Source organism: Colossoma macropomum, unplaced genomic scaffold (assembly GCF_904425465.1).
Source record: "Colossoma macropomum unplaced genomic scaffold, Colossoma_macropomum, whole genome shotgun sequence".
Taxonomy (NCBI): Eukaryota; Metazoa; Chordata; class Actinopteri; order Characiformes; family Serrasalmidae; genus Colossoma; species Colossoma macropomum.
Genome location: NW_023494801.1, coordinates 300,001 through 318,745, shown reverse-complemented (window position 1 = coordinate 318,745; position 18,745 = coordinate 300,001). Strand labels below are relative to the sequence as shown.

Sequence of the window (18,745 nt, the reverse complement as noted above, 5' to 3'; positions counted from 1 at the left end):
TAATCTGAACCAGCCCTTAGCAAAGTGCACCCAGTATCACTTTATAGCTTTACAGCGCTCAGCATCACACTTCACTAAAGCTTTACACTTAACCTTTACACCCGCGGCCCTCAGGAGGAACCAGGAAACTGAGGTGCGGCTTTTGAAAAATTATAATTTAATGGAAATGAAATGGCTTATTTGTCTGTTGTCACAAAACGTCTCTTAAAGGGCCCATTTCCTTTAGAGGCCTCTTTTCTGTAAGACATTTATGCACCTTATTTACCAAAAACAATCAATAATTCATTTTTACATTTTTTGGCCTCTTAGAATTAAACAGGCTGTTTTGTTACTGTACCTTTAATATGTAAATGACCTCTGTCATGACTAGTGACCTTTTCTCAAAAAGCTGCCCGCTCCCTTATAACCTCAGCGTGAGGGGGCAGTGCTAAGCTGCTGGAGGCTGAAAAGACGGATGTGCAGACAAAGTGAGGAAGACGTGTTTTTCTGTGATATGGGCCCTTTAAATGAGTCTGAGTTCAGCAGGAGCTCTTGGTGAGGCTGTGTTTAGGTTCAGCAGCTCTCTGAATGAGGCCTTTCAGGTTGCCAGTGCTTTCAGTTATACAGGAAAGGTGCGACTGAGGGCAACTCAGGTCAACACATAACGTGTACGTGCTCAGATTCATCTTGTGAGTGGTCACACATTGTCTGACCTAAAAACGGCACCATGCTCCGCTGTTTACGTGGCTTTCAGTAAACACTGCTCTGAGCTGCAGTTTTCAACGAGAGCCGCTCAGTAAAAAGAAAAAACAGAGGTAATTAGGCCACTTTGACTCATATTGAAGTCATATTTACTGAGTTTATGAGTCAATAATAAAGGAATATTTTGTCTCTTTAGTGAGATTCTCAGGGCAGTAATGTTCTAGAGTGTGTTGAGAATCTCAACAGAAACTGATCCGCCTTAAAAACACTGTGAAGTCGACACTGTGATCAATAACAATACACTCACAATATCACACTGTCTCTCCCTTACTGCGTCTGTCAGACTGACATATGTAAATGAGCTCTGTTCTGATTGGGTGTTGACTCTGTAAGACTGACATATGTAAATGAGCTCTGTTCTGACTGGGTATTGACTCTGTAAGACTGACATATGTAAATTAGTTCTGTTCTGATTGGTTACTGCCTTTGTATAAGTGCTATATGTAATTGAGCTTTGTTCTGTTTAGGTACTGCCACTTCAAGAGTAATATATGTAAATGAGCTCTGTTCTGTTTGGTTACTATCACTTCAAGAGTAATGTATGTAAATGAGCTCTATTCGGTTTAGTGACTGCCTTTTTTAAGAGTAACATATGTAAATGGGCTCTGTTCTGGTTGGTTACTGCCTCTCTAAAAGTGACATATGTAAATGAGCTCTTAATCATTAAACCCCTCAAACTTTCTCTTGGAGGTGTTTAATGAGCAGCTAACGAGCAGCACAGCAGAGCAGCTGTTGATCGCGTCTCACTGGCTGATCTAACGCCGCGTCCCAAACCACACACTTCTGTACTTCACCTACTGCACTAATGAGTGCACTTCTAATGGGATATGCACTATTTTTACTCACTATTTAGTGAGCTAGTATGCGATTTGGGACGAAGCGCAAGTAACACAGCGGGAAATCTCAGCTGTTTAGATTTCAGCTTTCATTTGTTATCATAACAGCAACAAACCAAAAACAATCAAATACAATCAAATCAAAACACTCAAATATATCAGTTAATATGCTGTCATTACAAACAGCCACAGCACTGCTGAATGAACTTCCTATGTTGCCGACCAAAACAGGTGCAGCGCTATTGTGACATCATGGTAACACTGTTTATCTAATCTGTCCTTCATTAACTTAAATCAGAAACTGGCTGTTTTACGATAGTTTTGAGAAGATTTTGGTTCTAAAATTTTTAGAGTTGTGAGGCAAAATAGTCCCCAAAGAAAACTTTCAGATTTTCCACTATTTTCCATCATCAACATTCATATAAACTCAGAAGACTCGTGTAGGTTCACTGGTGGTTCTGGATAGTAAATAAAATGTCTATATTTGTGTTGTAGTCATGGCGACCCCTGGTTCCTATCACCACCACTGTAAAGACATCTGAGTCTCCATTTTGATTGACTGCTTGAGGCTTTTAACGTGATACATTTCTACCTCGTGATGTTTTTGGAGGTAAGGCAGTGCTGCTGGTTCCTGCTGTTCCTCCAAAGAGTCTCAGACTCTGCTAATCTTCAACCAGGTTAACAAGCTTTCACCTGAAACGCAGCGTCATTCTCGCTCGGAGTCGTGTGACAGCGCTTAATGACCGCGAACGTCACACGGGAAGTTTCTCTTGAAGTTGATGTTGTTTTTTTTACTGTGTTTAGTGTCACAATAAATGAAAGGTCCTGATGAGTCACCACTGCAGGCCTTCGTCTATTTTAGGCATTAGTTTAATTATCTACAGAACTCAGTGAAATTTGAACCCCTGAAGAATATATAAGAATATAATTAGTGTCAGTAAAGACGGTTTTATTGTGATTGTGCAAACAACATTTACTGAGAAAAGAAACTCAGCTGGACTCTGAAACTTAACTCAGGGTTTCTCAACCTGACCCACCCTATAACGATAAAGCATAGCGGCCCATTGGTGGTGGATCATTCTCAGCACTGCAGTAACACTGACGTGGTGGTGGTGTGTTAGTGTGTGTTGCGCTGGTCTGAGTGGATCAGGCACAGCAGTGCTGCTGGAGTTTTTAAACACTGTGTCCACTCACAGTCCACTCTATTAGACACTCCTACCTTGTCAGTCCACCTTGTAGATGTAAAGTCAGAGACGATAGCTCATCTGCTGCTGCACAGTTTGTGTTGGTCATCCTCTAGTCCTTCATCAGTGGTCACAGGACGCTGCCCACAGGACGCTGTTGGCTGGATATTTTTGGTTGGTGGACTATTCTCAGTCCAGCAGCGACACTGAGGTGTTTAAAAACTCCAGCAGCACTGCTGTGTCTGATCCACTCAGACCAGCGCAACACACACTAACACACCACCACCACGTCAGTGTTACTGCAGTGCTGAGAATGATCCACCACCCAAATAGTACCTGCTCTGTGGGGGTCCATGGGGGTCCTGACCACTGAAGAACAGGGTAACAAAGTATCAGAGAAACAGATGGACTACAGTCTGTAACTGTAGAACTACAGAGTGAAACTATACGGTCAGTGGAGCCGATAAAGTGGACACTGAGTGTAGATCTGCCTTTTCAGCCTACAGCAGTTTTACTTGTTGATTCATGCTGAAGTTATAAGGAGTGTTTCAGCTCAGACTGCTTTCTGAATGAGGCAGCCAATCAGAACAGAGCTCAGTCTTAAAGGTACAGTAACACACACAGCCTGTTTAGCTGTAAGGGATGAAGAGAGGATAGAAGGTGGTCACATAGAAATGAATCATGACTGTTTTTGGTACATAAAACCTCACAAACATTATAAAGACATGAAGAAATACACAGAAAATGAAAGAATATTTATTAAAAAATCCAAGAAAAAAGTAGGATATGGACCCTTTAAAGCCTATTTAGCCCAAAGATTTAAAGTCACAGTAGTTCAGATGAGAAACTGGACAGACCTTATTTTGTTGTTGTTTAACATTTTTAATTAAGAGCAAATCAAAGGTTCCCTTCACAGAGATGGAAAATGCATTTAATTAAAAGATAAAGGATCATTTACATCAAAAAAACAGGATTCAAACAACTCAAACAAGTTTCAGTGTCAAGACAAAGATTAGATTCCAGAGATACAGACCAAAACAACAAAATACAAAAGAATATAAAGCCTTAATAAACATGTATAGATCAAAGGGCTTATTAGTGAAACGGTAACAGTCGTCGCTTTATTAAAGTAAATGAGTGAAACATTGTAAGATCCTCAGAGTGTGAATAAGTCTACACGTCCTCTACAGAGACCCTTCAGCACATTTTAATACACAGCTAGTGTTTATTTACAGAACTTAAACTTCACCTTTACAGTGAGATATTTAACATATGTTCATTTTAGTGAGTAGAAACACCAAACAGATCCATCTATATAAGATCTGAAAGCCAAAGATAAATAATGATAGCGTGAAGGGTGTGTCCTGATGTGGGTGGGGTTGGTTGGCACATTGATTTTGGGGTTGGTCGACACATTGATTTTGGGATTGGTTGGCCAATTGATTTTGGGGTTGGTTGGCACACTGCTTCTGGGTTTGGTTGGCACATTGATTTTGGGGTTGGTTGGTGCACTGCCTTCGGGTTTGGTTGGCACATTGACTTTGGGGTTGGTTGGCCAATTGATTTTTGGGGTTGGTTGGCACATTGATTTTGGGGTTGGTTGACATTGATTTTTGGGGTTGGTTCGCACATTGACTTTGGGGTTGGTTGGCACATTGATTTTGGGGTTGGTTAACACATTGATTTTTGGGCTTGGTTGGCACATTGATTTTGGGGTTAGTTGGCACAATGATTTTGGGCTTGGTTGGCACATTGATTTTGGGGTTGGTTGGCACATTGATTTTGGGGTTAGTTGGCACAATGATTTTGAGGTTGGTTGGCACATTGATTTTTGGGGGTTGGCTGGCACATTGATTTTTGAGGTTGGCTGGCACATTGACTTTGGGGTTGGTTGGCACATTGACTTTGGGGTTGGTTGGCGTTTATCAGCCCAGATGTTGCCACAAACATACATTATCTGATATTATGTACTGCACAAAATGTAATTAACACTCAGAATAACACAACTAGAATTAAGTACTGTACTTCATCACTGCTTATTTTCAACATAAACTTTCATTAAATTTGTGTTTCCTACCTGTATAAAGTGTTATTTTTTTATTAACCTTCATTTTAACATGATAATATTTGAAAAAGATTTGTGTATAATAAACTATAAAGTTTTAATGTTGGCCAATTAAGGGAAAAAAGAATTTTAAATGAGAAAAGTTTTATATTTCTTATTATTAAAATTCTTTAAAAAAAAACTTATTTGGTTGTGACTGAATGTTTAAAATGAAAAGTTCTGATTATTTCTATTCGCTGCTATTTGAAACTACAGCCTTTAATGTTGGACCAGTTGTCTTCATAATGTGCCGATCAACCCCACGTTAGTGAAACAGTTCACCCTTCGGCGTTATTTACGGCGGAGAGAGAAGACTGAGCCAAGCAACCCTCTAAAACAACCGACGCTGGTGTCCTCTAAAACACCCGCCCTGCTCTAAAACACCCGCGCTGCTCTAAAACACCCACCCTGCTCTGAAACACCCGCCCTGCTCTGAAACACCCACCCTGCTCTGAAACACCCGCCCTGCTCTAAAACACCCGCCCTGCTCTAAAACACCCGTCCTGCTCTAAAACACCCGTCCTGCCCTGAAACACCCGCCCTGCTCTAAAACACCCATCCTGCTCTAAAACACCCGCCCTGCTCTAAAACACCCGCCCTGCTCTAAAACACCCGTCCTGCCCTGAAACACCTGCCATGCTCTGAAACACCCGCCCTGCTCTAAAACACCCGTCCTGCTCTAAAACACCCGCCCTGCTCTAAAACACCCGTCCTGCTCTAAAACACCCGTCCTGCCCTGAAACACCCGCCCTGCTCTAAAACACCCATCCTGCTCTAAAACACCCGCCCTGCTCTAAAACACCCGTCCTGCTCTAAAACACCCGCCCTGCTCTAAAACACCCGCGCAGCTCTAAAACACCCGCCCTGCTCTGAAACACCCGCCCTGCTCTGAAACACCCGCCCTGCTCTAAAACATCCGTCCTGCTCTAAAACACCCGCCCTGCTCTAAAACACCCGTCCTGCTCTAAAACATCCGCGCTGCTCTAAAACACCCACCCTGCTCTGAAACACCCGCCCTGCTCTGAAACACCCGCCCTGCTCTAAAACACCCGCCCTGCTCTGAAACACCTGCTCTGCTCTGAAACACCCGCTCTGCTCTGAAACACCCGCTCTGCTCTGAAACACCCGCCCTGCTCTGAAACACCCGCTCTGCTCTGAAACACCCGCCCTGCTCTGAAACACCCGCTCTGCTCTGAAACACCCGCTCTGCTCTGAAACACCCGCCCTGCTCTGAAACACCCATCCTGCTCTGCTCTAAAACACCCACCCTGCTCTAAAACACCCATCCTGCTCTGAAACACTCGCCCTGGTTTAAAACAAACAACTGAACATCGTACAGACTGAGAGACACACAAAGACGCTGAGCTGAAGATCTGCCTTTATGAGTGTAATATTTCAGAAATATCACATCATCATCTTGAGGGAAATGAAGAGTTGAGGCAGAAAGAGGGCGGGGCCTGACGCGCTGAGCCTCACGCTGCCTCCTCTCGTGGTGTTTAAAGTCCCGTTAGAGCTGGTCTGGGTGGCAGCAGATGAAGAGTTGGTCTGGGTGGCAGCAGATGAAGAGCTGGTCTGGGTGGCAGCAGATGAAGAGCTGGTCTGGGTGGCAGCCGTTGAAGTGTTGTTCTGAACCAAGAAGAGACAATTATATTTTTATGCCTCATTTTACTTCAGTTTTGTTTAATATATAGAAACAAAAGGAGTGAAAGCTGTTTACCGATTACTGTTTAATCATAGACACTGCTCCCCCACCTGACTGTCCTCTGAGCTTCTCTCAGTTTCATACTAACAAATCATCTTTATCGCTCCTAACAGTGGTCACTGTTTTTCACTGGTGACCGTGACTGATTCTCATTGATCTGTTTCTCATTGTTTCTCTGATCAGCCCTTAACAGTCATTGGTTATAACTGGTTAATCTCAGTACTTCTGTCCAATCACAGGGTGGTTCATTTTTCCTCTATTTTCAATGTTTTAATTAACACAATTATTTAAAATATTTGTTTTGATTGTCTGTTGATATTACTCCTGTGTTATTGTTTGCTATCCGGTTGGGTTCCCCTTCTGAGTTTTGGTTCTTCTCAGTGTTTCTTCTTCTTGCTCTTAGGGAGTTTTTCTTGCCACTGTTGCTCTTGGCGACGATCATGGGGGCTCAGACCCGGATTTTCTGTAAAGCTGCTATGTGACAACACCTGCTGTAAAAAGGACTATATAAACTAAGTTGACTTTTACTTCAACTTTGACTCCTACTAAGCGAAAGCTAACCACCAAATGAAAGATAGCCACCAAGCAAAAGCTAACCACTGAGCGAAAGCTAACCACCAAGCAAAAATTAACCATCAAACGAAAGCTAACCACCAAATGAAAGTTAGCCACCAAACGAAAGATAACCACCAAGCAAAAGCTAACCACTGAGTGAGGTATCCACCAAGCAAAAGCTAACTACTAAGCGAAAGTTAACCACCAAACAAAAATTAACCACCAAATGAAAAAAGATAACCACCAAATGAAAGCTAACTACTAAGTGAAAACCAACCACCAAACGAAAGTTAACCACCGAATGAAAGTTAACCTAACAGGTATAACTTAGCTGGCAAACTAGCTCATCTGGTCGCCTGCTGTCCATCCGTTCTCCAGTTTGTCCAGCTGGATGCAGGTCCAGCAGTAATGTGAACTGGAACCCTCTTTAAGGTTCTCCATATAAAGCTGGATGAAGTGTGTGGTGAGTGGACACAGCAGGGTCTGAACATGTAGAACCTGGTTCACTCGTTTCTCCACTTCACTCGCGCTGATGTGTTTAGTTTTGCCTCAGCGCTGTAGCTGGGAGTGTTTGATTGATGGCTGTCAGTCATTCATGCTAATCAACAGATCAGCAGTTTTTAAGCCGTGTTTTGTTATATTTCTTGTTTTGTTTTGTTTTTTCATTTAAACTTTGCAGGATGTTACACTGATTTTTAGTATTATGCAAACATTTGTGATATTTAATACTCCTCTCTGAGGCTTTTTTCCATGGTTATTTGTCCTCATCACATCAGTGTTGTTATCTCTCATTATCAGAGCGTCGTGCTGCCTTTCATTTGTGTTCAGGAAGATGCAAATCATGCACTTTGAATAGCACATCTAGCCAACTGGTCCATGGATGGATTGTGTCCTTTCCCTTGTGCCCAGGGCAAATCAGCCCCAATTTGCAATTTTCTTCCTGTTTCCTCCTCAGGAGTCAGAAGAAATACAGCTTATACATTCATACAGTCATACAGTCTGAACACACATGATACTCAGCCGCAGGTCAGTGTGGGAGCAGCTGAGCCTGTTATGCACTTTTTTCCTTCATGACGCTGATGGAATATATTCAGATGTAAATTTGAATGATTTCCAAAACCAAAAACAGGATATTGTAATTTGGATGTAGGTCAGCAAGCAAGTCAACATTTATAAAAGTGTTTTTATGGAGCTTTAATACTATTTTTTTACTGTTGCAGTGATATTTTGATATAAAGAAGCGTTTCTGTGGAGAGCTGCCCTCATTGCTCACTAGCAGCTCAACACAGAGTAGCAGAGATTAAACAGTGTCCTCATTAATGTGACAGCAGTTACAGGGGAAATATATATATTTAAAATTATATGAATTTAAATACATTGTAATTTAAATTACAGCATTTTCAGACTGAACTCACCTCAGGTGCTTTAAGGGCACGTAACTTTAGCATTAGCTATAAGGCTAATGTAGCTAACAAGTAACGCGACTGATTTGTGTGAATTGATTTCCAGTATAGTAGCAGACTCAGAATGCTGTAATTTAAATTACATTGTATTTAAATTAATACAATTTAAAAATATAGTAAATTACACATCTGAGTCTATTTCCAGTGCAATGGCCACTAGGGGGCACTGCAGAAAGAGGCTATGGGAATGATTTGCCAAACTCCACTGAATGTGCTGAAATTGACAGTTTTTATCTCACCCTAAACATGGTCAGTCAGCCACGCTTCATGTCAGAAGTTTCTTCTTTAGTTTTAGCATCTGACCTACGAAGCTGTGAAGTCTATTCACACAGATTAGCCATGTTACTTGTTAGCTACATAAGCCGTGTAGCTCCAGCGCTAAACTAAAGTGTTCAATCTCCAAATGCTGTGCACTGCTTTGCTGCAGTTTCCAGGTTGAATGAAACATTTTGTTGAAGTGGTGTAAAATGGTGTCCTTTGAGGTGTGTTTTCTCCTGTTTGGTGGGTGTGTCAGAGGTGTTAGCCAATCAGCAGCGATGTGTATATAAACCCAAAAAGGCAGCACACAGTGGATTTTACTAAAGTCTCTACAAATGCAGCTGCTGCAGCTCAGTGTACACAACTGATGGAGATGTTAGAGGACGTGTGAAAATGAGCTACAAAGACGTCAAGAATGACCTGCTGAGCTGCCATAGTTGCAACACTTGTGTAGAACAGTGTTCAGCACACCAGCGTCTCTGTTTAAATAAATGTGGCTACGTTTCGTTGAGTTGAACCCTGATTTTCCTACTGCAGAGGCAGATTGGGATGCAAATGACCGTGAACAGATTACTATCTGTACAAGGAAGGTCACTGTGAGCGACCTTTTCAGGGTCTGATTACGGGGTCTAGATTTAGCTGAATATAATCTCAACAGGTGTGGTTTTGAGCCACTGACGGCAACTCGAATGATTATTTTTGATCTTGTCTGTTTATTTGGGTGGATTTGAGCTGCAGCAGCTGACAGTGTTCAGTATTGATATACTGCTGCACACAGAAACAGTCCCGGAGGGAGATGACTGGATAATGCAAATACTTTCAGCAATTTTTAATACTTTTCTGCACTTTTTTAGTTTTACACTCTCAGAAATAAAGGTTCTAAACTGTCTTTGGGTCAGTGCCCCTCCTATCACTGGGGTGGGACCCTCAAGGCTCCATCTCGGTACCTTCAGTCAGGGAACATAACTGAACCATAATCCACTGAATGATATGTTCTAAGCTGTACTGACTCCACACACCCCGTCTCGTCTCCAGGCTTTTATTTTACTGTTCTGTTTAAAACATTCGGTTATGAAAAGGTACAAATACGAACTTTTCACCTGGAAAAGCTTATTTAAGGTTCACAATCAGACCTTAAAACCACTGTTGGAGCTTTGAGGGAACATTTACACTGTTTGTACCTTGATGAATGAAAAATGTACCAAACAGAACCTTCATTTCTAACAGTGTCAGCACCTCAAAAAAAATGAGAAAGCTGTTTATCTGCACAGTAGGTGTTTATTTGCTCAGAAAAAACACAAAAATGAGAAAAAATACAAATAGCTTTTAATAGCTTTAAAGTACTTATCCAGTAGCTGCTTTATCTAATCAATACTTCATTATGTAAAATCAGGAGCTGCTGATGGAGTTTAATAAATCTATGTGATTCTGGAGGAAAAAAGTAAGAACTTCAGACTAACACACAATATCAATATTTTTGAAAATGGGAAATTCATGTTAATTTTTGCTTTGTTTATTCATATTTATTTTGATGATATATAGTGATTGTACAAGCACAAACACACTTATTCCCCAGACAAAAGGTGTTTTTAAGTTAAAATAGTGCTTCTAACTCTTATAAAGTCACAAAATGATTTTTCCTGGTTTACTGGTTCCATTGACTTACATTGAAAGTAAATCATGTTTTGTCCTTCTCCTGTAAAGTTACCATTTTGGAGATACGAGGTTTTGTTTCCGATCTTTTGGCTTTTAGGAGCTTCAGTCACGTCTGATCAGGGTTAACAGTGAACAGTGACAGCACAGAGAGTGATGAGAGAGGAGAACAGAATCTTAAACAAATACACAAATAAACATAACTTTCTTTACTCTGAGTTTTAGTCACTGGTTAGTTTTGTGCCTTGTTTCTGTGGTAACAGTACCTGGGAGCAGCCAGAACTTCAGTGGACTCACCTCTGGAGCTGCTGGGGTCAGGAGAGCCGCCGCGCACAGCAGGGTGAGCAGGAGCTTCATGCTGGTTCAGGTGAAGGAGAGGAGATGTTGATCTGCTGAGTTCAGGAGGCGCTTCTGTGAGGATGTGAGGAGCAGAACGCTGAGTAGATCTGACCTCTCTGATGTGGTCAGCAGTATCTGATGCTTGGCTTACACAGCACCGCCCACTTCTGCACAGCCTCAGATCTCTGACATCCACAGCCTGAGCACAGAGAGTCAAGACAACTTTCAGTTTTAAAACAAAAACAAACACAGTGCTAAACAATTTAAAAATAAACACATCAAAATATATATCATAAATATAATAGTAAATAAAATCAAAGCAGGAATTTACCAGACCTGAAAAGGCTGAGGATAGAGATGTGTGTTTAAATTACGCACTAAAAAAGCTCTTCAAGTGTTCTTTAGTAAAGACAATGGTTCTTCAGATTGATGGAGAATGTGTTATATATGGTTCTACATAGTACCAAAAAGGGTTCTGCTATTGTTACATTGTGCATTGTGTGTTGAACAGTAAAATTATAAGGGACTCTTATTGTGACAGCATTGGTGTTAATTTAAAAAATTCAAAAATACTCACCCTGAATTTGTGACCTAAGAGCATAAACACCACAGCAGCTGCTTAAAGATTGTAGTGTCATATTTGGTTTAAGTCTCATCACCAGCGATAAAATGATGTTAAACTTTTATTTTAATTGATTTGATGATAAGTCATGCATATTGTATCTCCATTATCGTTGTTTTACATTTTTAGAGAATTTGAAAATGCCTGTGCATTTTGAAGCTGCGCTTCACTCTGTGAATGGAAGAGAAACACCAGAATGGAATCCTGTTGTTTTAACTCACATTAAAAGTTAAGAATGTTTTCGTGTCTCCTGTGAAGTTGAGACTGTTTCTGTTCCAGCAGTGATGATATAAATGTAAATATGCAAATATGGAAACATATATAAATCTAATTCACTATGGACATAATTAATTATAAAATTATGCTTAAAAACTGTATAAAATGGCGCATATGACATCAAACCGAGGGTTAATGATGGGTTAGTGCCACAATGCACCTTCCTCACTTTGGCGGTTCAATAACTGACACACAGACATAAAGTCAAATCAAGGTCGCCCACAGTAACACAAGAAGAATTAATTGACCTTATTTCCACTCACAGATTCAACAAAAGGCATCATTTGTCCAGGGGCACCTAAACTTTTGCATACGATGGGTCACTGGCCAAATGTACACAGAACACACCTCCTAATAAGACACTTGATCAGATTCAGCTCTTTGAAACTCTTTGTTTTAATGCTTTAAGTTTGTTAGTGAAGTTTGTCTGATCAGTCTCTGAGGTCGTAATTTGCATAATGATTTGCATTGTAAATGGGCTGCTTCACTGACCATCACTGCTGAATAGCCGGATCATTACTCTTAAAGTAACGGACAAGAGCTGCAGGACCTTTAGACCTTCTGAAATTCATGTAAATATTTCAAAGATTTTTCTCTCAAATTAATCATTTTTATAGCTGCCTGTTCATCTGAGCTACTGATGTAAACACAAACATAAACAAGCAGCTGTGATTCGTGAACATTTCAGAGAAAATCAACATGAGCGGAAATGTTCAAACTGACCCCACAGGCAGGGTTAACTACATCAGGCTGAGGGGTGAGTCGCTAAAACAATGCAAACGCGGTCAATTCAGGTCATTTCTGTGCTGCTTGACTGACCGTTGACTGAAATATAGAACTACATGTTTTTGATGAATGTTTGAGTAAAACGTTCCAAGAAATAACAATAAAACATTGTTTACTTTGGTTGGTTGTTGTAGTTCAGGGCTGCTCAAAGTGCAGTAAAGAGTTTTAATGAAGGTTCCAGATGTAACTAAACGTTCTTCTGTGATCTGCACTGTACTTTACATTAACCATGTACGTCTGCAGTCAGACTCTCACACACAATGTATTTCACATAAACAAGATATCAGATCATAACTGCATTTTCACAGAGTATCAATACCCACAACACTCGCTTCTGTCCTGATAAAGGATCATTAGATCAGATTTAAAATGAAGATACTGGAACACAAATTCATTTTTTCACGTTGTCCACATTACTACACGCTTGTTTTTCAGTCAGGGTGCTGGAAGTGTTACGCAGTGTAATGTGATCAATGATGTCATGCAAAATGATTTGCCTTTTTTGTTTTGCTAATTTACATCAAACAGAGCGTGTCACAGTGCTGTAATGATGTGAGAGACACATCGTCTTTGCTTTGATTAATAATAATGACTTTATTTATGATATGAAAATATGACTTTATTTCAGAAATTAAAATGCAGCTCAAAGTGCTCACAATGATGTTAAATAAAACTTCAAAATCACGTGTGTAAAACAGTAAGTAGCAAAATAACCATTTGAAAGAAATGCTTGTTTAGTAAAAATGGTAATAATAAATAATTTAAAAGCAATATGAACAATCAAATATTAAAATATAAAGAAAATAAATATGACAATGAAAATAAAAACAACAAAATTTGAAATAAAAACAGGAGTGTCTTTTCCAGATTTCCAGAGTTTTGGCACATAAAGACAGAACACTGAGTGGGACAATAACAGTAGATCAAACATTATTATCACGTTAGATTATCTTTTAAACTTAAAATCAATATTAGGCTACTTTGCGGTTCAGAACTGGTCTGTAACTCTTCATAGGTCAGGGGTCGCAAACCAAATGTTAAGAAGATTCATTTTGTCCTTCAACAAAAAGCAAACCACTTTGAGGGCCACAACATTGTATGTCCATCTTGGCTGTGAAAGTGTCTCAGTATGTGTTAATGTCCTAGTATAGGCTAAAAATATAATACAAACTAACTTTGCTCTGCTTTAAGCTTTCGCTCAGCTATAGCCGCTTTTTTCGCATCTCCAGCAGGAACTTTTCCACAAAAGTAGAACAGTTTCTTATAAAATGTCTCTCAACATTTCACTTTTTACGAGGCTGAATTCGCTTCTCATTTGACAATTTCTTGTTCGGGTTTTCCGTGCCAGAATGTAACTGTTGCGCAATTTAAGATGGAGCGGGAGAATTCGACTTCAGCCCTGCAACTTTTTAGAGTTTGACAGTTTCTCGTTGCAGATTGGAGTGATTATAAACACAAGTCCATTCATCTCTAAATTATCAATGTTCGTCTTAAATCTCTCTCTTTGCCGTTTCGTTAGCTACAAGCTAGGCGAGACTGTTGTCTGTGTTGCTATGGTGACCAGCAGTCTGCGCTGATCTTCAGGGTTAAAGGGTGAATCAGCAGTTCTACATTAACTCCAGAGTTTAAGACCATTTATTGTTAAACTGTGTTGAACGATCAGCAGAGCTTTATTTTACTGTAAAGGAGGATTATTTTATTTTTACCTACAAATCTGATTCAGCTGTGGAGCCACTACGGGAAAAGAGCCACATGTGGCTCCGGAGCCGCATGTCGCCGACCCCTGGGATAGAATTTCTCTCTTTGCAGCTCAGCCTGCGTGTTTTTTAGGATGGGCCCACAAAACGGCCAGTTTTCAACTCACTGTAATGAAAATACAGTGTTCACTGAAACAGAGAGGCTACTGTAGATTTTTAAAATATAAAAAATACAAACTGCATTCTGTGGCCCAGTCCCATACCACTCAGCCCTCCTTTGTGTGCGTACTCATCTAGGGGAAGGATGTCCTGATTCTTGTTGAGATAGAGGGGTGGGGTGAAGTGTGAGGGCTACATGACCCTCCAACCAGAGTTATGAGAAAAAAAAAAACAAGATGGAGCACAGGAGACCAAAGAGACACACAAATGTGAGAATTTAGTGTATTGTGGTCCTTTTCTTCATAATGAGCATAAAAAATCACTAGTAGTGCTGATATCTCTTTAGCTAGCTAACTTTCCCATTCCACCTTAAATGGTGCAGCAGTTACATTCTGGAGCCTCAGGTGTCAGAACTGCTGCTCCATTTAAGGTGGAACGGGAAAATTTGAACAAGAAGCTGGTGAATATCTGACTTCAGCTTCATATCACTGAAGAATTAGGGGTGGGCGATAATAAATAATTGCCCCCCTCTTTGAAGATCATATGATGCCCTAAATGTAACTAAAGCTCAGCAGTGAGGAGCTGAACTTTACCCTCCTCTGCTGTCACTGCAGACTGGCAGGGTCGCCTACAGAGCAGCGCTGGTAGCTGTTAATGACGTTTATTTGAGGGTTGTTCCATTTCAGGAAAGACCAGGAAAGAATTTCAACCACTACCAAGGAGAAATGGGATTGGACCTAAAACAAGCACTGTGGGTCTCTACTACACTCAAATTCTTAAACAGTTCAGAATGTTTTGTGATTACTATTTTTAAGAGCTGCAATCCTGAATTTAGGTGATGCTGCAGCCCCCTCAGCCCCCCCCACTCCCCGCATCCCTGTCAACATTAGCTAAAAAAAAGCACATTTGTGGGCCAAGCCTGGAGAGGTCACCTCTCTGTGATGACAGTCTCTTCACAGTGATGTTGCTGCTGTGGAGAGAAGAGCACAGAGCAGAAAGCCCATGAGACACCCACCATGGGCCAACTGCACTGCAGGACCACCAGAAGGAGGACTGTTGGTCACTGCACTGATGGTCATTGGTCTGTTGGAGACCTGTGGTCTAGAGGAGCTCAGTGAGTGGACTGTGCAGGTCGAGGTGTTCAGGCTGGTGGACCCTGAAGCTGTGGTGGTGTTTTGAGGCCGCTGAGATGAACTGTTGGAGACGGGGCTGGTGGTAGTGTTGAGGATGGAGCTGCTGGTGCTCTGAGCGTTAGAGAGGCTGGTGTTGGAGATCATCATGGTTGTTGCGCTGGACGCTGAGGCTGTTGTGCTGGATGGTTGCTCATTAACGGTTGTAGAGAATGTAGTGATTGGAGCTCCACTGGTGCGCTAGAGAAGAACAGAACAAAATAAGTAAATATTCCACCTCCATCAGATAAACAGCACTTAAAGCTCTCATCTCTGAGAGAGAGGAGAAAATCAAGCTGATCAGATCTGAAAACATCCACAGGTGTTTCTGTCCATCCTTCTACTGTGAGAAGACGACTCAGCGCTGTGGGTCTGAAAGGATGTGTAGCTGATCAAGAAGAACCTCACTGAGAAAAGGAGACAGACACATCAAACAAAGAAGCTGAACAATGGACTGACCACCCCAGAGTCCAGACCTCAACATCACTGAATGTGTTTGGGATTTGCTTTGACCTCTAAATGATTTTGAAAATAAGAGTTTGAAGATAAGAGTCTTTCATGTGAGTTTATTCTGACAGTCAGTCAGCATTTCTGCAGTGAGTGGATGAAAGTGAAGCCATTCAGGTCACCTGGCAGGGTCAGATTTTACCCCTGATCTGAGACACGTTTCTGCTTTTCACCCCATATGCAATAACTGGCCAATTTATTAGAAACACCCACCTTGTGCTTCTACTAACTGGCCAATTTATTAGAAACACCCACCTTGTGCTTCTACTAACTGGCCACTTTTTAGAAACACTAATTAGCCCCACCCATTTAGCCTACAGCAATTTATCCCTGCCCATTAGGCCCACAGCAGTTTAGCCCCTCCTTTAAGATACAAGAAGTGTTTCAGCTCTGACTGCTTTCTGAATGAGGCACAATACAGGACAGCCAATCAGAACAGAGCTCATTTACATATATATATATATATATATATATATATATATATATATATATATATAGTCTTAAAGACACAGTAATGAAAACAGGCTGTTTAAGGGATAAACAGAGGTTGGAAAAATGAATTAAAAAAGAAGGACACATGAGACGCAGTGTGACCTCACGTCATGTGAACGGCGTTCAGGTGCTCTTTGTTTTATGCTCTTTGTTGTTTAAAGAGCTCAGGGATGTGTATTAAATATTAAAGTAAATACGTCTCCTTTAATGCGTTAATTCTTCTGTTACCTGTAACTGATAGCTTAATTAAACTGAGACCAAACCAAACTAACTTCTGAGAAGTAGACTGACCACAGCTCTGTGTGCTGGCAGGTCATCCCCTGGTCAGGCTGTCAGACAGGCAGATTTTGAGTGACTCTAGGTTTGCATATCCTGGAATTGACTGAGGACAGAGTTACATAATTGTTCCCTCTCGGTTCTCTTTAACTCCACCTGCCTTCCAGTCCGTTCTCTGCGTTCTGTCTGTTGGGAAAGTCTCAGCCTCACATTAACACCCCCCCCTCCCCGCACACATACATCAACACATACACACTCATCCTACACACACACAGCACACCTGACTGTATTTACACCTTCACACTGTCTTCTGCTTTCAAGCAACTCCCAGCAGAGACGTGATCACAGTTTAAATGTAAACAAAGTCATTCAGGTCACCATGACTACAACACAAATATAGACATTTTATTTACTGTCCAGAACCACCAGTGAACCTACACGAGTCTTCTGAGTTTATATGGAATGTTGATGATGGAAAATAGTGGAAAATCTGAAATAATACGTTTTCTTTGTTTTTTAGGCAATTTATCACAAAACCCCAAATGTAAAATTTGAAGAGTTGAATAATGGATAAAGAACTGTGTTAGTACTGCACTGAAATCTTAAAAAGCAGCATAAACACACACACCCACACACACACACACACGCATGCACACACACACACACACACACCCACACACACACGCATGCACACACACACACACACACACACACACACACACACATATTTAAACTGTTAACTGTTTGGATAAACAGTTTTTGACATTTTTTTTTCTCCAAACTTTTGGAACCTTTGCAAAACACCAGCTGTGCTTTGTGTAAACATTTTATAACAAATGGACCAACAGAAATGTTTTAAAATTAAATATCGCTACATTAACCTGCAGTAAAGCTTTTTCTCTCTTCTTTGTGATGTTACTGTTTCAGTGACACAAGGTTTTCCAATGACACTGATGAACAGAGCTGGGCTTTGTAAGCGTTCTTCAGCAGAGATTCGGCTCAGTCTCACAGCGTCTCAGAGCAGACATGAGAAAACAGCACTGTTAACCTAAACCCCCCCATCAGCCCCAGGGCAGGGGCGCCAACACTTACACACACTGAGACGCCAGTGGCAGTTATCATCATTGTTGTCAATGGTGACAATTCAGTGAGCAAAAGCTACTCATAAAGCAAAGGATTCTGCGTTAAACACAGATGTAGTGTGATGTTATTGTTTGTTTAGGACAGCTGTTTCAGTGGTCTATGGTTGCCCAGCAACAACAGCCTACACAAAACAAATTACCTTTGGGGGGAAGAATTATTTATTTCAATATGATAAGTCTAAGTTGAATATTTTATTGAAAATGACATGATATTTTATGTTGTTGACATTTCTAAAAGTATTGAGACGCTTGAGGCTGTACATTACAGTGATTTACCATGTTTAGTGTGTTTATTCCACACATTGAGATAAAGTCACTGTAGTGTTCTGCTATTGCTATGATGTCAAGCCTGTTACTGCTTATACAGCACACTCTCCCCGTCTGAAGAACCATTTCACCATGCAAAGAATCATCATGCAAAAGGTTTGAGTGTTCACTGTAGAACCATTTTCTGTACTAAAGAACCCTTGAAGAACCATACTTTTTTAAGTGTGCAAGGCTTATTGCTTTATTATATTATATTATATTATATTATATTATATTCATTTTTTTTCACCACTTACAGGAAAAGATACATGAATTTCACATTTTAGGAAAAAAATACCTGTTGTCGTAAGAAAACCTCGTATCTCAAAAATAGTAACTTTACAGGAAAAGGAAAAAACCCACTTTACTTTTAATGTAAGTCAATGGAACCAGACTTTTTCCCAGTCATTTTGGGTCGTTTCTTTTGGTCCATTCACCATGAAATTACATGCTTTACATACAATGTAAAGAATATCAG

General features: G+C 40.7%; 1 protein-coding gene across 1 annotated transcript in view; it reads right to left on the bottom strand.

Annotated features, from left to right (window-relative positions):
- Positions 1-15,303: 15,303 nt before the first annotated feature.
- LOC118821706 (putative protein TPRXL) overlaps positions 15,304-18,745 on the bottom strand; it is a 3,773-nt gene continuing 331 nt past the window's right edge. Inside the window, exons 2-3 of the mRNA XM_036590438.1 lie at positions 15,470-15,745; positions 15,304-15,345 (exon numbers count right to left, since the gene is read on the bottom strand). Of these exons, the coding sequence (XP_036446331.1) occupies positions 15,304-15,345; positions 15,470-15,745 (318 nt within the window). The remainder of the gene's footprint in view (positions 15,346-15,469; positions 15,746-18,745) is intronic.